We start from the raw sequence: 19,124 nt of genomic DNA on the forward strand, positions 1-19,124 counted from the left end.
GTGTAACGCCGGCTAAGGGCCTTACGATAATTTCCAAGCTGCGAACCTCCCTTCATGAAAATATGGAGAAATTTCTGATGGTGTCGGTGACAGAAAAGCTGCTCCAAGGAGTTACCTTGACGCAGACCATCATTTGCGAGAAGGCAAGGGCGATCTACGGAGATTTTCTGAAGCAAACTCCGCAGACTTCCATCGACGAGGCATCGGAAGAGTCATTTAAAGCCAGCCGGGGCTGGTTTGAGAATTTTAAAAAGAGGAGCGGTATTCACTCCGTTGTTAACATGGTGAGCAGCAAGTTCAGATATGAAGGCAGCTGAGGATTACATTAAAACATTTTCCGATCTAATAAAATCCCAAGGATTCATCTCTCAGCAGGTCTTCAACTGTGATGAGACAGGGCTGTTCTGGAAAAAGATGCCGAATAGAACATATATAACGGCAGAGGAGAAGATGATGCCAGGCCACAAACCTATGAAGACAGATTGACTCTAGCACTGTGCGCCAATGCGAGTGACGACTGCAAGACCAAGCCTCTGCTCGTGTACCATTCGGAAAACCCCAGGGCATTTAAATCACATACGATTTTGATAGAAAAACTGCAAGTTATGTGGAGGTCGAACCCGAAGGCATGGGTCACTGGGAAGTCCTTTGTGGAGTGGATAAACCTACTTCGGACCTACTGTTAAGAAATATCTGCAGGAAAATAACCTACCCGTGCAAGCCCTTCTCATACTCGACAATGCCCCTGCTCATCCACCAAACCTCGAAGATGGCATCCTCGAGGAGTTAAAATTCATAAAGGTTCTCTACTTACCACCCATCACCACTCCTATCCTGCAGCCAATGGATCAGCAAGTGATTTCTAATTTTAAAAAACCATACACCAAGCATCTGTTTCGGCGCTGCTTTGAAGTGACGGAGAACTCAAACCTCACCCTTCGAGAGTTCTGGAAGGACCACTTTAATAAAGCGATTTGCCTACAAATTATTGATCAGGCCTGGTTGGGAGTTACAACGAGGACTTTGACCTTTGCATGGAAAAAGCTGTGGCCTGAAGCTGTTGCTGAAAGGATCTATGAAGAATTGGAACCCGGTGTTTCAGTAGAGGAGAGATTGTATCTCTGGGGAAATCAATGGGTCTAGAGGTGGAAGAGAGAGACGTGAACGAGCTCATCGAGGAGCACACCCAGGAACTGACGACTGAAGAGATACAAGAGTTACTGTCACAGCAGCATACTGAGGTTATGCAAGAAATTGGTTTTGAGGAGTCAGAGGAGGAAGTTATTTCTACAAGTGAGATAAAGGAGATGTTAGGAATGTGGGAGAGAGTTACACAGTTCGTGGAAAAAAAAACCCAGAAAAAGTTGCAACAGGTCGTGCATCTGACCTTTTTACTGACACTTGCCTAACTCATTTCCGGAACATTCTGAGAGGGAGGAAGAAGCAAACCTCCTTGGACATGTTTTTTTCTAAACGGCCTACAGGTGAAAGCGCAATGGTAGTTCAATGGTTTTGTATGGGGAAATTTGCTTCGAGATACGAGTAATTCAAGATACTAGCAAGGTTGCGGAACGAATTAAACTCGTATGTCGAGGTACCACTGTATTAATACTTTTTTTAATTTTAAATAAAAACAGTTGCAAGTTTTTCATATTTCATGTTATTTTTATTATTAATATGTACATAATAGTACAGTCATTTAGTATTTTTACTAGGAAAGTTTTCCGGGAGTTTTGAAATTTGGCAATGTTATAGATTTTGGTATGCTCTTGCCAAATTTCAACTTTGCCACCGCTCGCGCCGCCATATTGAAAAAATGGCGCCCAAAAGCAGTTTTTTGATAATAACTCCTTTCAGGCTTATTTTACAATTTATGTCTTAACCTTTTCTTTCCTAAAACCAATAGTTTCGGCGTACGAGCACCGTAAACCATTATACAGCCACACCAACGTGTAATATTTACAAAATTGAGCATGTGGTGTACAAAAGTTGTACTAATTCCGTCAATTAAAAATATTGTCATAAGACTCGGTGGATTCCATTTGTTAATGTCGTTCATGGGATCTATCGGATACATAATGAACGGAAGTGGATTAAAAGAGCTCTTTAAGACTATTTATGCACTGAATTCAATTGAAAAAATTATGGTAAGACATGCGTATTCACGCGCAGTAAGAGCACTTATGCTGACTCATCTTGCTATTGCTAAAATTGTTCTACGATTTATTGATTTGACACCTGATCTCAGTGCAGAATTAGACAGAATTTTATATAATTTCGACAGGTCAGTTGTACTTGATGCGGACCAGGAAGAATGTTGTAAAGAACTTGCTGAAAAAATTTGCGAATGAATTGATTAAACTTGAACATCATGGTGCTACAGCAAAATTATGGGTGCAATATTTTCGGATGGTTACACTTCTAAAACAATTCATTGCAGCAGAGAGAATGGGAAACTGGAATTTACATCTTGACACTGTGCAGAAAATGATATCTTATTTTTATGCCAATGGTCATTTCTTATATGCTAAATCTTGTCATTTTATTTATTTATTTATTTATAATAATTCATATAACAAAAATAGTTTTATTATATAAATACATAAACGCAGCACTGGCTACGAGGCCTTCAGCCGTCTTGTAATTATAACTAGGTGAAAAATTCTAATTGCTAAGGGTTAGTAAAGATGTAAGTTGCTTAAATATATTTTAACAAATCGTTGGTTTTTAAGAATCTATATACAATCATCACGTTTTTTTCTGAAGGTTCACTTAGTAGTTTCATGAGATCAATGTTGCCAGAGTTGTGGGCTGCTGGGTGAAGCATCGGACAGAGTGTGAGTAAGTGTTTGATAGTAGCGGTGTCATCGCAAAGGGGGCAAATGGATGGGCTTTTACCCGATAGTAAGTGGGCGTGTGTTATGATAGTGTGTCCAATCCTTAATCGAGTATATGTCTTCATTGCGCTGGTTGGAACTGTTGACGAGTAGATTATACGATTTCTGGCTGGGTTTATGACCGCATAGTGATGTTTAAATGTTTTCCATTCGCTTGCGTGTTTTTGATGCCTTTTGTGCTTAATAAGGTTAAGAATGTCTTGCTTGGATGAGACGTAGTATGTTAAGGCAGGAGTCCTGGCTACATTTTTCGCAGCGAGGTCTGCTAAGTGGTTGCCTGTAATACCAGCATGGCCAGGGATCCACATTACTTGGATTTTCTGAGGGGCACCAATGACCGCGTCTCTGATAACTTCTATTATGGGATTGCGATTGGAAGGAGACGTTATTGCAGACATACACGATTTGCTGTCTGTACAGATGAGGAACTTTCCTTTAGTCTTTTTGCGTAATTAACTGCATGAAGGATAGCAGATCCTTCAGCGGTAAATACAGAGGTCGTTGAGGGAAGAAGCCAATTGCAAATAATTTCTCCTGTGGCAGTGACAACTGCTAACGAAGTGGAATCGATGGACTTGGAGCCATCCGTAAACAATAACTTCCAGCCATTATTTGTGTAATTAGATTCCAGTTCAGCAAAGGTTTGTTGAAAGACTTCGTTTGGTGTGTTTTGCTTGGACAAAAACATAAGCTTATTCTGTAGTATTTTATCATTGATCAGACAGGGAGGATGTCGAGTTGTGAATTTGCGTGTTGCGTTACGTAAAATATTATTTTCTGCAGCGAAACTTAAGCATCTCGAAATAGCCGATTGTATTCTTGGAATTTTTCTTTTTTTCGTGGCATGCGTGATAGTTGTATTTAGTAATGGGTTGGTGTTCTCAGCCGTTTTCGCAAGAATTTGAAGCGAAGAATCTATAATTTTATTTTGAATAGTTGGTAAACCAGATTCAGCCATTATCGTTTTTATTGGCGAGGTTGGAAAGGCCGGGAGACTTCGCCGTATTGCACAATGGTAAGGTGCATTTAAAAGGTTGATACTGCTTTTGGAGCAATTGCCATAGATGGGGAGCCCATAATCTATTTTTGAAGTTAGCAAAGCTCTGACAACATTGACTAGTGTGTTCGGATGAATAAATGAATGCTTAGACGAGAGATATTTAACAATATTTAATCGTGACATTAACGAGTTTCTGACATATTTACAGTGAGCATTAAAATTATAATTAGAGTCAAAAATTAATCCTAGTATTTTCAGCTGTGTTTTACATTCGATGTTAGTTTGGTTGTGGGTAAGTGAAATACCGTTGCAATTTTGCTTCCTACATACATGAAGGATGTGTGTTTTGTCTAAGGAAAGTGAAGCACCAGACTCCAGTGACCAGGTCTCAATTCTGGCGAGTATATTAGTAAATAAGGATTGAGCTAAATTAACGTCAGAGACTTTTGTGTAGATTAGGACATCGTCAGCATAGATCTGGTGCTCAACTCCTTTGTAATTTTTTATTATCCTACTAATATCATCGAAAGCAATGATAAAAAGGAGGGCTGAAAGAGGTGAGCCTTGCGGCGTACCATTAGAAAGCGGGAGTGTTGAAGAAAGAAAACCATTTACGTTGACTTTGAGTTTTCTGTTTGTGAGAAAGTTAGTAATAAAACGTATCATATTCTGGCCTATTTTCCATTTTCTTAGTTGTCGAATAATAATATGGGCTCCAATTTTGTCGAAAGCTCTGTGAAAGTCCAGAGATAGTACGGACACGTGGTTTTTGCTAGACAAAGCGTTAGTAATGAAGTAGTCTAGTTGGATTAAAGCATCTAACGTGCCTTGACCTTTTTTGTAGGCGACTTGATTCGGGGATATGAACTTGTTTCGCTGAGCATACCACATCAAGCGGTTAGCCACGATCTTTTCCAAAATTTTGCCCATATATGGAAGGAGAGAAATCGGCCTATAGTTAGCAAGTTCATCGGAGGATTTGTGTGGTTTAAGTATTGGTATGACACAGGACGTTTTCCAAAATTGTGGGTAGACACCAGTATTGAAAATTTTGTTATAAAGCTTTACCAATCGGAGCTTGAGGCTTTTTGGCATATGTCTGATAATTGGATAAGAAATTTTATCTTGCCCCGGGGACTTACCCTTAACGGTAGATGCAACGAACTCGAATTCAGACAGTAAAATGCTGGTTTCTATTTGTTTAGCAGAAAAAGAAAGAGGGGAGACAGAGTAGGAAGTGTCGGACAGTGTGGTGGTTTTAGAGGTTTGAAACTGTGTGCTGAATGAAATATCTGAGCTTGTTTCAGAATAGTGGTTTGCAAATAACTCGGAAATATCGGATGGATTGGTTACCAAACCTGTTGGCCCCTTTACGCATTGAAAGGTTAGATTTCTAGGCACTCCAGAAAGTTTTTTTAAAGCGTTCCATATTAACTTAGGACTAGACGAAGGCTTTATTTTGCTTGTGAAATCCTGAAAACATTAACGCTTGGCCTGTTTCGCGGAACGACGGAAAAGAGCATTGGCTTTTCTGAAAGATATTAAGTTGACTAGTGATCGAGCGCGTTTGTATTCATACCAAGCTGTCTGTTTTTTTGCCCGCAATTCAGCGATTTCTTTATTCCACCAAGGAACACTCTTTGAACTTGCTTTTGGCTTTGTATGAGGAATGCTAACATTCGCTGCTGAACGGATAATTTTTGTTAACCTCGCACTTTCTTGGTTAGGGTTGTCAGATATTGGGGTATTATTGCCATTTATCTCGCAATGTGTCTGAAACTTCTCCCAGTCAGCGTAATCAGTTTTGAATACCTTATTTATTTTGTGATTTTTAGTTGTTGAACCTAGGTGCAATTTTAGTACAATGGGGAAGTGATCGCTTCCGTGCAGGTGATCGAGTATACTCCATTCCATGGGAAAAAGTGGAGTGAGTGGACAAGTGTGTCGCGGATCCGTTATTCAAACATATTAAGTTAGAGGAAAGTAAAGCGTCTTCAATGCATTTGCCCCTCTTGTTGGCTATTGGAGAGCCCCATAGTGGACTCCATGCATTAAAATCACCAGCGAAAATTAAAGGAGTAGAAGCTTGGTTGATTAATTGCAGGATGTCTGTACTGGTGAAATGTTCATCTGGTGCAATATACTTAGGTGCAGATAATGGTGATTTTTTTAACTAAGATAATTTCGATCGACATAGCCAGCAAGTTGGATTGAATGGCATTAATTTTGTGTGGAATATCTCTTCTTATGAGAATCGCAATACCTCTTTTACCTGTGCTAATATGTGGAAGATTGTGAAACATGCCAATGTACTGCTTAGGAGTAAAAGCCGACAAGTTGAAAGAGATGTGAGTTTCATTTAAGAGTATAATAGCTGGGGAATGATCTTGTATTAATAATTGAAGCTCATTGAAATTATTAGTGTAGCCGTTTAAATTCCATTGCAATAATGGAATCATATAATCTATGTAGGAAAAAAAGAAAAAGGGAAACAGAAGAGAGCTAGAATATCAACTCGTATGAGCAGTCAGTTGAAGCTGAGTGTCACCAATTGAGTACTAGTTCAAAGGAGAGTAATGGCTAAGCGTATTTATTCAGAGTCAATTTCTATTTGTTCAGTATGTTGAGTAGAGTATTGATTATCGTTGGAATTGCTTGTTGTTGGAAAGAGATTTTCGTGATTAGGTGGATTAGACTGCACGGTAGTATTGGTAGTAGTGTTGTTGAAGTCAGTATATTTATTAAGCGAGTTTAAGGAGTTGTTTAAGTTAGAAATGAGAGAGGCTGTTGTTGGACTGAAAAGTTTGGGATTTAAGAAAGAGGCTTGTTGGGTACAGTTGTTGCTGATATTTTTAGCTGAATGTGAGACGTTGTTGTAGTCTGAACTGATCGATGCAGGCTTGTTGATGGAAATATGTTTGTTGTTGGCGTTTGATGAGTGATTTTTTCTAGTTAAAGAGTTTATTGATGAGTTGGGAGCAGAGGTGACCTGCGTTTTGTTTTGATGTACTAGGCAAGTCATTGTCGGCAATTCTATGAGTATTTTTAGATTTTGTGAGATTGTTGATGGCTGAAATTTTTGTTGGTGTGGTGGATACAGAGGATACCTCTTTTGTAGGTTGAAGGACATGTGCAAAGCTAGCAGTGAGGGAAGGGAGGGAAGTATTTTCTCTATACTTTTTAAGGGCTTCGTGCATACTGCACTTTTCTTGTGTCTTTATTTTTAAAATTTCTTTGGTTTGCATATACTTTGGACACTTATAGTCCGAAGAACGATGCTCGCCAGAACAATTCGCACACATGACTCGGATGCAGTCATTATCGTGTGGAGAAGGGAAATTGCAAGTTTCGCATGTTGGGGAACCCTTACAATGTTTTTGCGTATGACCCTATTTTTGGCATGACCTGCAGCGCATTGGATTAGGCACGTATGGTCGCACAGAGGTCATCCTCCATGCGATGTTTATTTTGCTTGGAAGGAAATAACTGTTGAATGATATTAGCATAACACCAGTAGGCTTTATAACACCTTCAACTTTGCGAGTGAACTTATAAACCGCGGAAACTTCGTAAGAACTCAGTCCTTCTATTATTTCGCTTTCAGGCACATCGTTTAAAAACGGTGCATAAATGGTGCCTTTGTTACAATTAAGATGTTGATGATAGCTAGCACTAACAGCGCCAATGTTGAAAAGACATTTCGTTTTTATAAACTTTTCTGCTACTTGCTTATTTTTCACTAGCAGTAATAGGCTGCCGTCGCGTAATTCACTAATTTTGTTTATATCTTTGCTCACGGTAAGTAAGGCATTGTAAACACGAAAACAAGAAACCTTCGAAAGGGGTGTAGAATTCTCGTCGGATTTAATCACAATATACTTTGGATCATCACTTTTTATTGGCGGTAAGTCAGGAAAAGCATCTTGCAGTTTTTGATACGATTTTTTACGTTTTGGTTGGGGACCTTGGGCCAGCGCAGCAAACCTGTTGTCCCCGAACTGGAAGCCCGCCGGGGGCATAGTGGAAAAGATATAATACACTAATATAAGTATTGGATTATATTTCTCACTTAAAATAAGTATTAATCGCGTTACTTAAGTAAGCAGACCGTAGTGCAAAAAAAAAGAACACCAAAAGAGAGCTATATGAATAGCTATAAACTCAGAGAAAGACGCTAACACAACTGCTCAGTACGAGGTTTAGTCGGTGACTGATCTTGTCATTTATATTTGCAAGACATGTTTCATTTGAAGCAAAGAATGACAGCTGAAAAATGTGAACTTTTTACAAGGAAAGGGTATTTCACAATTAGACGTTCTGACAAATTTTGGTGTGGTACGTGGTTAGATATGACAATTGAGCAGTCGTTAATAAGGACGATGAAATGTCTTGGTGGGCTTACTCATGGTGGAGGAGTCAAGGAAGGCGTGCTATCCAAGTGGACGTTAGGAATGGCATTTCTGTACAATATTTGTGACGAAGTTGAGAAATTTTGCGATGTAGCTTTTTCCAGTTCCGAGTAGCATGTCGAAATAAGAACTTCACGAGTTAAACGTGACAATGATGACGTCAAAAAATTGGTGGATTGGTTGTCCAATCATCCACCTTTTCCAGAATTGAAGAAAATCATGTCAATAAGCACTGGAATTATCGGAGATGAAAAAGTTAACTGTCATATGTCTCAAGAAGTTGGTAGAGCTGGCATTTTGAAAATCATTGGCAGTGATTTCTATACTGTAAAATTTAAACGTAATGACAGAGTAAAATCACTTGGTATTATGAGTACAGGCATTCGGATAAAAAACGAGTTTGTCCCGATTAATCCTTTGTTAATTTTCCAAAGAATGTGCATCGCTAAAGATTCTGAAGATGAACTTGAAAATTTTCTTACGTACGAACTTCCTCCAATTCCGTTATCCCTTTTCAATGGCGAGGGCATGCGCAAATGTATGAAATCCACGATGTATCAGACATTTGAACACCATTCTGGCGATATCAATTTTAAAAATACGATATACATCATTGATGGAGGATACTTATTACACCGAGTCGGTTGGCAACAGAGCGAATCATTTTCATCTATTTGCAATAAATACATACATTGCTTACGTCCGATCGCACTATACCTCCAATGCCATTATAGTATTTGACGGATATCCAGAAGATGTAGCAGCCCGTAGTACCAAGTATGTAGAACAATCCCGACGATCACGAAAAAGTGCTTCAGTAGACAAACTTTTCGACGAAACAATGACGCCAACTGTATCCCAAAGTAAATTCCTGGGTAACGAGTACTTCTGCCGAAACGTGTATTGAATTACACTTTACGGTGCTCGAACGCCAAAACTATTGATTTTAGGAAAAAAAAATATGTTTTTCTTGTAAAATGAGCCGGAAAGGAGTTATTATCAAAAAACTGCTTTTGGGCGCCATTTTTTCAATATGGCGGCGCGAGCGGTATTCATACGAGGTGGCAAAGTTGAAATTTGGCAAGAGCATACCAAAATCTATAAAATTGCCAGATTTCAAAACTCCCGTAAAACTTTTCAGGTAACCTCTATTTTTTTCGACCAAATGACTGAAAAAAAAAAAAAAAAAAAAAAAAAAAAAAATATTTCAAGCTAAAAAATGAGGATAATGTTTAATTATTATGTATTAAATAACTAATTATTCAAAAGGTATATAATCATAAAAGTAATAACAGTCTACTGGAATTAAAGCTTCTAGGTCCTGCAGATGTTGCCATTTCTTCTTAGTTATTGTTAAACTTTGCAAAAGATTAGGCTGCTGAATTCCTAAAAAAAGCACGGGTCTGATCACTTGGATCATGGAGTCGCTAAACCGAACTCTGGCGGCTCCTCTCTACCCATATACCGAGGGAGTTGTGGGTGGGAAGAAGCCGTTGGAGAAAAGGGACATTGAGCTTCTTCTCGGATGGGTCAAAGGTGGAGGGGTCTACTAGCAGCTCTCTATCAACTCCAGTTTCTCCAACTTCCTAAGTATTGGATTGCCTTCCAGGCCGAGATTGGAGCCATTAAGGTAGCAGTAGATTTACTACTCCGGAGTGCAGCCTCCTTCAGAGGAGTGACCATCGACTCAGATAGCAGAGCGGCGATTCCAGCCTTGAACTCATTAACAATGAGAGAATTCAGAGCTGATCGAAGACCTAAGCTCGCTATCAATAGCATCGAGTGCCTTTGTGATAAGAATGATATGAGTCAGACCACAGCGGAATCGCAGGAAACATGAGCTAGCAAGAAGAGGCACCCTAGAACCGCTATCGGTAGAATGGAAGCGGATCTGTGCTCCCGTATCCTAATCTTTTACTACTTGGCCAAAATTTTTACACACGCTGTTGAAAAAGTCTTTTGTCCTAAGATCGTTCGCATGAGATCTAGTGATCTCTTTGCTCTCAGTAAAGCAGCCTTTCCCTAGTTTTGGGGCTTGTAACACGCCATTGCCCTATTGGCTTCCACGCAGTAAGGCTGGGAATCCTACCAGACGCCATCTGCAGAAGCTGTATGGAAAAAAATTAGGTGGAAATAACTCAACACTTCCTTCTTGGCTGTCTTGTGTTAGGGAGGTCAGAACTTAATCACTTGGGGGCGCATACCTTCAGACATCCCACCGAACAGGCGGGAAGCGTTTTGTTAAGTTATAACTTCGAACACAGTAGTTCTTCTTTTCTATGGCCTCACAAAGGACTACATATATGTATATAGTAGTCCACGTTCGCTCAACGATGTAGCCTAAACTAACCAAAGCACATTGAACTTAATCACTAAAAATAAACATAAACAATAAATGAAGGCTAACTTCGATATAAAACAAAAAAACACTCTGTTATATTTACATACTTGAGTGATGATACGTTATTTTGTTTTTAATATAGCTTGGGTATTTTTGATCGCAGAAGCTTAAAATTTGCGACACATATGTAATACGATGTGGTGAATCGTAATCAGTAAAAAACTCAATTTTGAATTTTTTGATGATACGTTATTTTGCATTTCAGGTGACGATATGTAAGTATGTGTATTGCTTATTCTTTTTAGACAAAGACTGAATAGTGTTGTTAGCACTTTGAATAAGTGCAAAAACGAACAGTTAGCAGATATTAAACGACTTAAGATTTCCATCCGCGGAAGAAATAATTTGGAGCAAAAACTTAGCTGCTTTTCCACCAACGGCCTGGTAAGTTGAGCATAGGAAAGCCTTGCAAGCAGTATTTAACGACGTACATATATGGTACTGATTTGCATATACATATACACAAATTATGTTCAGAAGCACTTAGATTTGAGTAATTTTGTAAACTGTAGCACGAAAGTAAAATAACTGGTTTTCAGAGCTAGAATGTATTTTAGGATATGTACAGCAAAAAAAGAAAATTAAAAAAGACAATAAATTGATACTTGGTCCCAAAATATTCAATATTTTTATTTGCATAAATGTATATGGTTGAAACAAACACAGCAAAGAGACAAAATTAAATAATACAATTAAAATACAATGAAATGAATATGTGGGTAAATGTCCACTATAAAATATTCACTTATATCTTTTATTAATATTCACTTATATTGATGTTAACTTTGGATGATATTCATGTTTTTGTATGCCTGTGTGGCGTAATAAAACTCCACATCAATCATTAAACCTTTATTTATTAAGATAATTCAAAGACTTCTCTACTTGTTGGCGTCTGTACAATAAGGGACGCTTCTTAAAAAACTAAATTCTATGAATTGAATTGAAACTGTAACTTTCCAGATAGAATAGCAAAAGAAAGAAAGAATATAATAACTGAAAAACGGTGCTGCCAGATGCTCCATCCCAAATAAAGTCATACTGGACGTTTTTGAGGTTGAGTTCCACAACTGGGCGGCGAGGTGATATAGTGTTGTTTCTGGTGTTGACCGGCTTGTGTGTGTTGTTAAACCGTAGGGGTCACCAATTATGTGGCCTAATAAAACTCCACATCAATTATTAAACGTTTATATATTAAGATAATTCAGAGACTTCTCTTCTTGTTGGCGTCTGTACAATAAGTGACGCTTCTTAAAAAACTAAATTCTATGAATTAAATTGAAACTGTAACTTTCCAGAAAGAATATCAAGAGAAAGAAAGAATAGAATAACTGACAAACGGTGCTGCCAGATGTCATACTTCTCGCCTGTGTGCCCACACCTGCAGTACAAAATTGCTTCTTATTCTTATTCAGAACGAAAAAAATTTGACCTCGTCATTGCGCAATCTTTGTTTCTATCATTATTGATAGTTAACATGCGCAACAGCAATAGTAGAGACCAACTTTTACAAATTAAATCTGTTTATTTTACTTACTTATATGGAGATAGCGAAGAAAGAGATGGTTAAAGCATGCGTATTTTGGTTACTCTATGAGCGGTTTCAATTTTTTTTTTGATTACAAAACCAACAGGTTTTATAAATGAAAATTTTTTGCATGTTAACGGAGATGTCAATTTATATTCGCACTCACGTTTTATCTTTATGTTCTGAACAATAAAAATAGCGCGAAAATATGGAAAATTTAGTGAATAATTCGCAAGTGTACCAGCGGTCGTCTTATCAATAACATAAGGTTAATAAGATTAATTAATAAGACTCAGTTCTCTTTTAGTTGTGGTAACCTTTTGGTGTGGTGTCTTAGCACCTAGTTTATCGTGAATGAGTTTGATTGGGGGCAGCATTCGTACCCCTGCCATAACCAAGGTTGTGGGTGCCAGGCGGAGTATTAATTAATTTGTTTGCACTTTCGCTCACATTGTTCTACAAGGTCTGTCGCAAAAGAAACAGGACTGTTAAAAAACAACAAAAATTAATATTCTTCAAAAGTTATATTTTTTTATTCAAAGGAGTTTCATTTCAAATGAGTGTTTAAGGTCATTTTTCGGAATCTTCTTCTTCATTGGCGTAGACACCGCTTACGCGATTATAGGCGAGTTAACAACATCGCGCCAGTCGTTTCTTCTTTTTGCTACGAGGCGCCAATTGGATATGCCAAGCGTAGCCAGGTCCTTCTCCACCTGGTCCTTCTAACGGAGTGGAGGTCTTCCTTTTCCCCTGCTTCCCCCGGCGGGTACTGCGTCGAATACTTTCAGAGCTGAAGTGTTTTCGTCCATTCGGACAACATAACCTAGCCGGCGTACCCGCTGTATTTTAATTCGCTGAACTATGTCAATGTCGTCGTATATCTCGTACAGCTCATCGTTCCAACCAATGCGATATTCGCCGTGGTCAACGCGCAAAGGACCATAACTCTTTCGCAGAACTTTTCTCTCGAAAACTCGCATCGTCGACTGATCAGTTGTTGACATCCTCCAAGTCTCTGCACCATATAGCAGGACGGGAATTATGAGTAACTTATAGAGTTTGGTTTTTGTTTGTCGAGAGAGGACTTTGCTTCTCAATTGTCTACTCAGTCCGAAGTAGCACCTGTTGGCAAGAGTTATCCTGCGTTGGATTTCCAGGCTGACATTGTTGGTGGTGATTACGCTGGTTCCAAGATAGAGAAATTATCTACAACTTCAAAGTTATGACTGTCAACAGTGACGTAAGTGCCAAGTCGCGAGTGTGACGACTGTTTATTTGATGACAGGAGATATTTCGTCTTGCCCTCGTTCACTGCCAGACCCATTTCTTTTGCTACCTTGTCCAGTCTGGAGAAAGCAGAACTAACGGCGTGGGTGTTGAGGTCGATGATATCAATATCATGGCATACGCCAGCAGCTGCACACTCTTATAGAAGATGGTACCTTCTCTATTTAGTTCTGCAGCTCGAACTATTTTCTCCAGAAGCAGGTTGAAGAAGTCGAACGATAGAGTGTCGCCTTGTCTGAAACCTTGTTTGGTATCGAACGGCTCGGAGAGGTCCTTCCCGATCCTGGCGGAGCTTTTCGAGTTGCTCAACGTCATTTTACACAGCCGTATTAGTTTGCGGGGATACCAAATTCAGACATCGCGGCATAAAGACAGCTCCTTTTCGTGCTGTCGAAAGCAGCTTTGAAATCGACGAAGAGGTGGTGTGTGTCGATTCTTGGATTTGGATTTTGTCGATTTTTGAGATTTGTAGCATGGTGAATATCTGGTCGGTTGTTGATTTGCCAGGTCTAAAGCCACACTGATAAGGTCCAATCAGTTTGTTGACGGTGGGCTTTAATCTTTCACACAATACGCTCGAACCTTATATGCGATGTTGTGGAGGCTAATCTCACGGTAGTTGGCGCAGATTGTAGGGTCTCCTTTTTTATGGATTGGGCATAGCACACTTAAATTCCAACCGTTGGGCATGCTTTCGTCCGACCATATTTTACAAAGAAGCTGATGCATGCTCCTTATCAGTTCTTCGCCGCCGTGTTTGAATAGCTCGGCTGGCAATCCGTCGGCCCCTGCCGCTTTTTTGTTCTTCAGGCGGGCAATTGCTATTCGAAATTCTTCATGGTCGGGCAATGGAACGTCTGCTCCATCGTCATCGATTGGGGAATCGGGTTCTCCTTCTCCTGGTGTTGTGCGTTCACTGCCATTCAGCAGGCTGGAGAAGTGTTTCCTCCTTAATCTAAGTTTGCTCTGGGCATCGGTGACTAGATCACCTTTGGGGGTTCTACAAGAGTATGCTCCGGTCTTGAAACCTTCTGTAAGATGCCGCATTTGTTCGTAGAATTTTCGAGCATTACCCCTGTCGGCCAGCAAGCTCTTCGTACTCACGCATTTCGCCTCCTTCTTTTTCTGTCTGCAAATGCGTCTCGCTTCCCTCTTCAACTCTCTGTATCTATCCCATCCCGCACGTGTTGTGGTCGATCGTAACGGTGCAAGGGGGGCAGCCTGTTTTCTCTCCGCTGCCACACGGCACTCCTCGTCGTATCAGCTGTGCCTTTGCACTTTCCGAAAACCAATGGTTTCGGTTGCAGCTGTACGTAAGGAGTTCGAAATGCCGTCCCACAGTTCCCTTATACCGAGTTGTTGACGAGTGCTCTCAGAGAGCAGGAGTGTAAGCCGAGTAGAAAATCGTTCAGCTGTCTGTTGTGATTGCAGCTTCTCGACGTCGAACCTTCCTTGTGTTTGTTGGCTTGCGTTTTTTGCTGCAGAGAGGCAGATGCGAATCTTAGCTGTAACAACATAGTGGTCCCAGTCGATGTTAGGACCTCGGAGCGCACGCACATCTAAAACATCGGAGACGTATCTTCCATCTATCACAACATGATCGATCTGGTTGTTAGTTTTTCGATCCGGAAACAGCCAGGTAGCTTGATGAATTTTCTTACGCTGGAATTTAGTACTACAGATAACCATATTTCGGGCCCCGGCGAAGTCGATCAGCCTCAACCCATTTGGGAATGTTTCGTCGTGGAGGCTGAATTTACCGACCGTAGTGCCAAAGACACCTTCTTTGCCCACCCTGGCGTTAAAATCGCCAAGCACGATTTTGACATAGTGGCGGGGGCAGCTTTCATAAGTGCGCTCCAAGCACTCATAAAAGGCATCTTTGGTCACATCGTCCTTCTCTTCCGTCGGGGCGTGGGCGCAGATCAGCGATATGTTGAAGAGCCTCGCTTTGATGCGGATTGTGGCTAGACGTTCATTCACCCGAGTGAATGATAGTACTCGGCGACGGAGTCTCTCTCCCACCACGAATCCCACACCAAACTTGCGCTCCTTTATATGGCCACTGTAGAAAATGCCACAAGGACCTACTCGTCGTTGTCGTTGTCCCGTACATCGCATTTCTTGTACGGCGGTGATGTCAGCCTTTATTTTCAGGAGGACATCAACCAGCTGGGCAGCGACACCTTCCCACTTAAGGACCGAACATTCCAGGTGCATGCCCTTAAATCGTAGTCCTTATTTCGTTTGCCGTGGTCGTCAACAAAAGGGGGTCTCTCATCCGAAGCTGGTTGTTACTATTCATTGGGGGTGTTTTTTTACGTGGCGGGTCCCAAACCCAGCGCACAACCCTATGTAGGTGATATTTCGCCTTCTCACTTTAGCTCGCCTTCAAACGGATGTTCTTAGGCTACCCAGAGGATACTTGGTCAAAGACCGGAAGTCGTGAGCTGCTTGAGTCATATGTAAAAGAATCGTTTCTGTCCACTTCCAAGTGAATGGCGATCAGAGAACTTTCCTCACTTGCATGAACTTCTACACATGACTCCATCCTCATTTTTCGGAATGCTCTGGAGACCATAGGTCGTCGCCTTTTGGATAGCTGAAATGTCGTGAAACCAGTATCCTGTCATGGGCAAATGAAGTTTTCTAAATAGGTAAATATCAAAGGGTGCCAGATTAGGTGAGTAGGGTGAATGATTAATGGTTAATATGGAGTTTTTTGTCAAAAAACCAGTGACAGGCGTCGACCAATGACACGGCGCATTATCGTGCAACAGGCGCCAGGACCCTGCCTCACGGTATTGTGGTCGAGCACAACGAATGCGTGACAAAAGACGCTTCATAACACCAAGGTAAAACACAGCATTAATCGTTTGGACAGGTGGGACGAACTCTCGGTGTACAATACCCTCGGAATCGTAAAAACAAATCAGCATTGTCTTTATTTTTGACTTCTGATCGTCACAGAGGTCCCCACGACCTTCTTGGAATCACTTAAACCACTTATGCACATTACTACGGGATAGGCACTGATCACCATAAACTTTTTTCATCATTTGAAATGTTTCAGTAAACGTTTTCCCAAGTTTAAAACAAAATTTAATATTTGCTCTTTCCACTTTACGACCGATGACCAAAAGCTGCTGTCACTTTACTGGTCATAACATCGATTGTAGGTAGCCAATTGTTTTAAAATTTTTACGAAATGTCAACAAGAGATCAAGCTTTTTATTTCACAATTATATTTAAAAAGTTCTGTTTCTTTTGCGACAGACCTTGAACTTCCCGAGGTGCTTACTATAAGTCCATAGAGATGCCACATCCATCCCCCTCCTTTTACAACGCGAGCTAATACGAAGTTACACCTTTCTGTTTCCTATAAAGTTTTAGGCCAATTACGTACGAAGCAGTATATTTTATTTTGTTGTTTGTAATGTTTTCCATACTCTTACGTAGGAAGGAAGTTACATTAAAACCTAAAGATGTCCCTCCTTCCCACGTTAAGTATAAAGTATATCCCAATATTGGGATTAAGGGATCGTCTCAGTGTGTAATTTTCGAAAAATTATTTTTTTACAGTGTAGTAATAAACATTCTCATTGAATTTTAAAATCGAAATTCAAATTATAACGGGCGCTACAGTGTTTCTTGTAGAACGGGAACAGAGTGGGGTACGGAGACCTTTAAACGCGTTTTTCTCAGAATGGAGTTTGTTTCTTTTTACTCTTCCAATTTTTTTCTACGAGAAACTGTTTTGTTTTAGATCAAAATTGCGGCCGCAAACGTGGACATCGCACATAACCTTTTTTATGCATAATTTCAACAATTTATTTCACTATTATACACCCAATAAATATACATAGAAAATTTTTTTTTGTATTCGTCAAGAATGTATTTATTTATAAAAAAAACCGGACCGATTAGTTAATTTATACATTAAACACACACACTGAGACGATCCCTTAATGTCATCGTCGAGCTCTTAGTTTTCAAACATACTAGAATAATAAGAAGTCTGTGTTACTGTGGAGCTGCAATGATGGTGCTAACAAGAGCAATCCGAATTATTACTAATTTCCTTAATGCTTAAAAATCTCATTGCTACGAGGGATATTTTGGCTTCTCCATATGTGTCTTATTAGGTCAGTAGCAGCATCAGATCCAAATTTGTAGGTGACAGACAGTAGCTATGCGAGTTTTAAACTCTCGTAAACATCTGATTATCATTTTTATGATATTTTCAATGAAAATGGATAGAAGGTAAACATTGAGGTTGTTAGCCGACCAATTTTTACAAAACCATTTTTTATTACAAAAATATATTAACACGTTATTTTTAAAGCTGCATCATAACATAAAACTTCTTGGGGTAAATTTTAGAATAGCATCCCCGGATTTCGGGGTTAAAATGGGTATGTACGGATAGAGGAGGTCCTCCAGATTAACAGAATATGTACATATAGTTGCCGCTGACTTATGGTTTTGAGATATTTGCATTCAAAGTTCAAAAATTCAACTATTTAAAATGCGTGTTTCTCCCATTTATAATGAATTTTATACTTCACTAATTCATTTCTGACCATTTATTTTATATTAAATAATGCAAAAATAACTTTTTTTCAACATTTAACTTTTGTTCAATTATTTTTGTTCACACAATAACAAAAGGGTTGCATTCTAACTAATAATCAGTGCTACCTTACGTTCATAATTTACAGAAGAACCAAAAGAAATAAAGAAAACAATAAATATATAACACATTAGTTTTCCGCATATAATTCCTTTCTGCATTGGCGGCCTTCGGCCGCGCTTCAAAAAAAATAACCCTCGGTCGGACCAACACCTGGGCGTGCTCAGTTCTTTTGCGTTGAATTCCTTTTTGCGTTGGCAGCCTTCGGTCGCTCTTCAAAAAACAAATAACCCTGGCCGATCAAACACCGGGATTTATCAAGATAATGAGAATTCTGAAAGGTTTTACATTAGTCATCACACGATAATTAATTTAGTTATGACGTCATAATCTTTCTTTCTTCGTATTTTTTATTTCATTACAACATATGGTATTACTAATTTTTTGCTTGTTTACAACCATTTTCTTATTTTATGAATAAATGAATTTTAACTAAAGTTTGATATGGAATTAAAGTTATTTTTGCACTATTTATTATAAAATAAATGATTAGAAACGAATTAGTGAAGTGTTAGTGGATACAAAAGTTAAAAATATAAGTGTAAAATGCATTATAAATCGGAGAAACACGCATTTTAAATAGTTGATTTTTTAAATTTAAATGCAAATATCTCAAAAACCATAATTCAACGGCAACTATATATGTATATGAGTGATTCAAAAAAAAAAAATTTTTTTTCGTTTGGTACTCGGAAAAATAGGTTCCTAGACACCTCTAAGAAAGCCTCTCCAAACATGAGTTTTTAATTGTAGCGGGAAGGTCCTCCTACATACAGTTTTCTATTTTTTCTTATTATCAGATAGAAAAATTTATATCTCGCTTCCAACTACTTAAAAAAATATATTGTTCCTTGGATTTTGTAGGAAATTGAATGCTCTACAAAAAAGGTCTACTATGATTTTTTCGTA

The 19,124-nt window shown here is 39.2% G+C and overlaps 1 protein-coding gene across 1 annotated transcript in view; it reads right to left on the reverse strand.

Annotated features, from left to right (window-relative positions):
• Window positions 1–16,965, reverse strand: part of LOC126765715 (craniofacial development protein 2-like) — a 358,631-nt gene extending 341,666 nt beyond the window's left edge. The window contains exon 1 of the mRNA XM_050483453.1: window positions 14,512–16,965. Coding sequence (XP_050339410.1) covers window positions 14,783–15,742 — 960 coding nt within the window. The 5' untranslated portion in view covers window positions 15,743–16,965 and the 3' untranslated portion in view covers window positions 14,512–14,782. The remainder of the gene's footprint in view (window positions 1–14,511) is intronic.
• Window positions 16,966–19,124: the final 2,159 nt, after the last annotated feature.

This window comes from Bactrocera neohumeralis, unplaced genomic scaffold (genome assembly GCF_024586455.1).
Source record: "Bactrocera neohumeralis isolate Rockhampton unplaced genomic scaffold, APGP_CSIRO_Bneo_wtdbg2-racon-allhic-juicebox.fasta_v2 cluster11, whole genome shotgun sequence".
Classification (NCBI taxonomy): Eukaryota; Metazoa; Arthropoda; class Insecta; order Diptera; family Tephritidae; genus Bactrocera; species Bactrocera neohumeralis.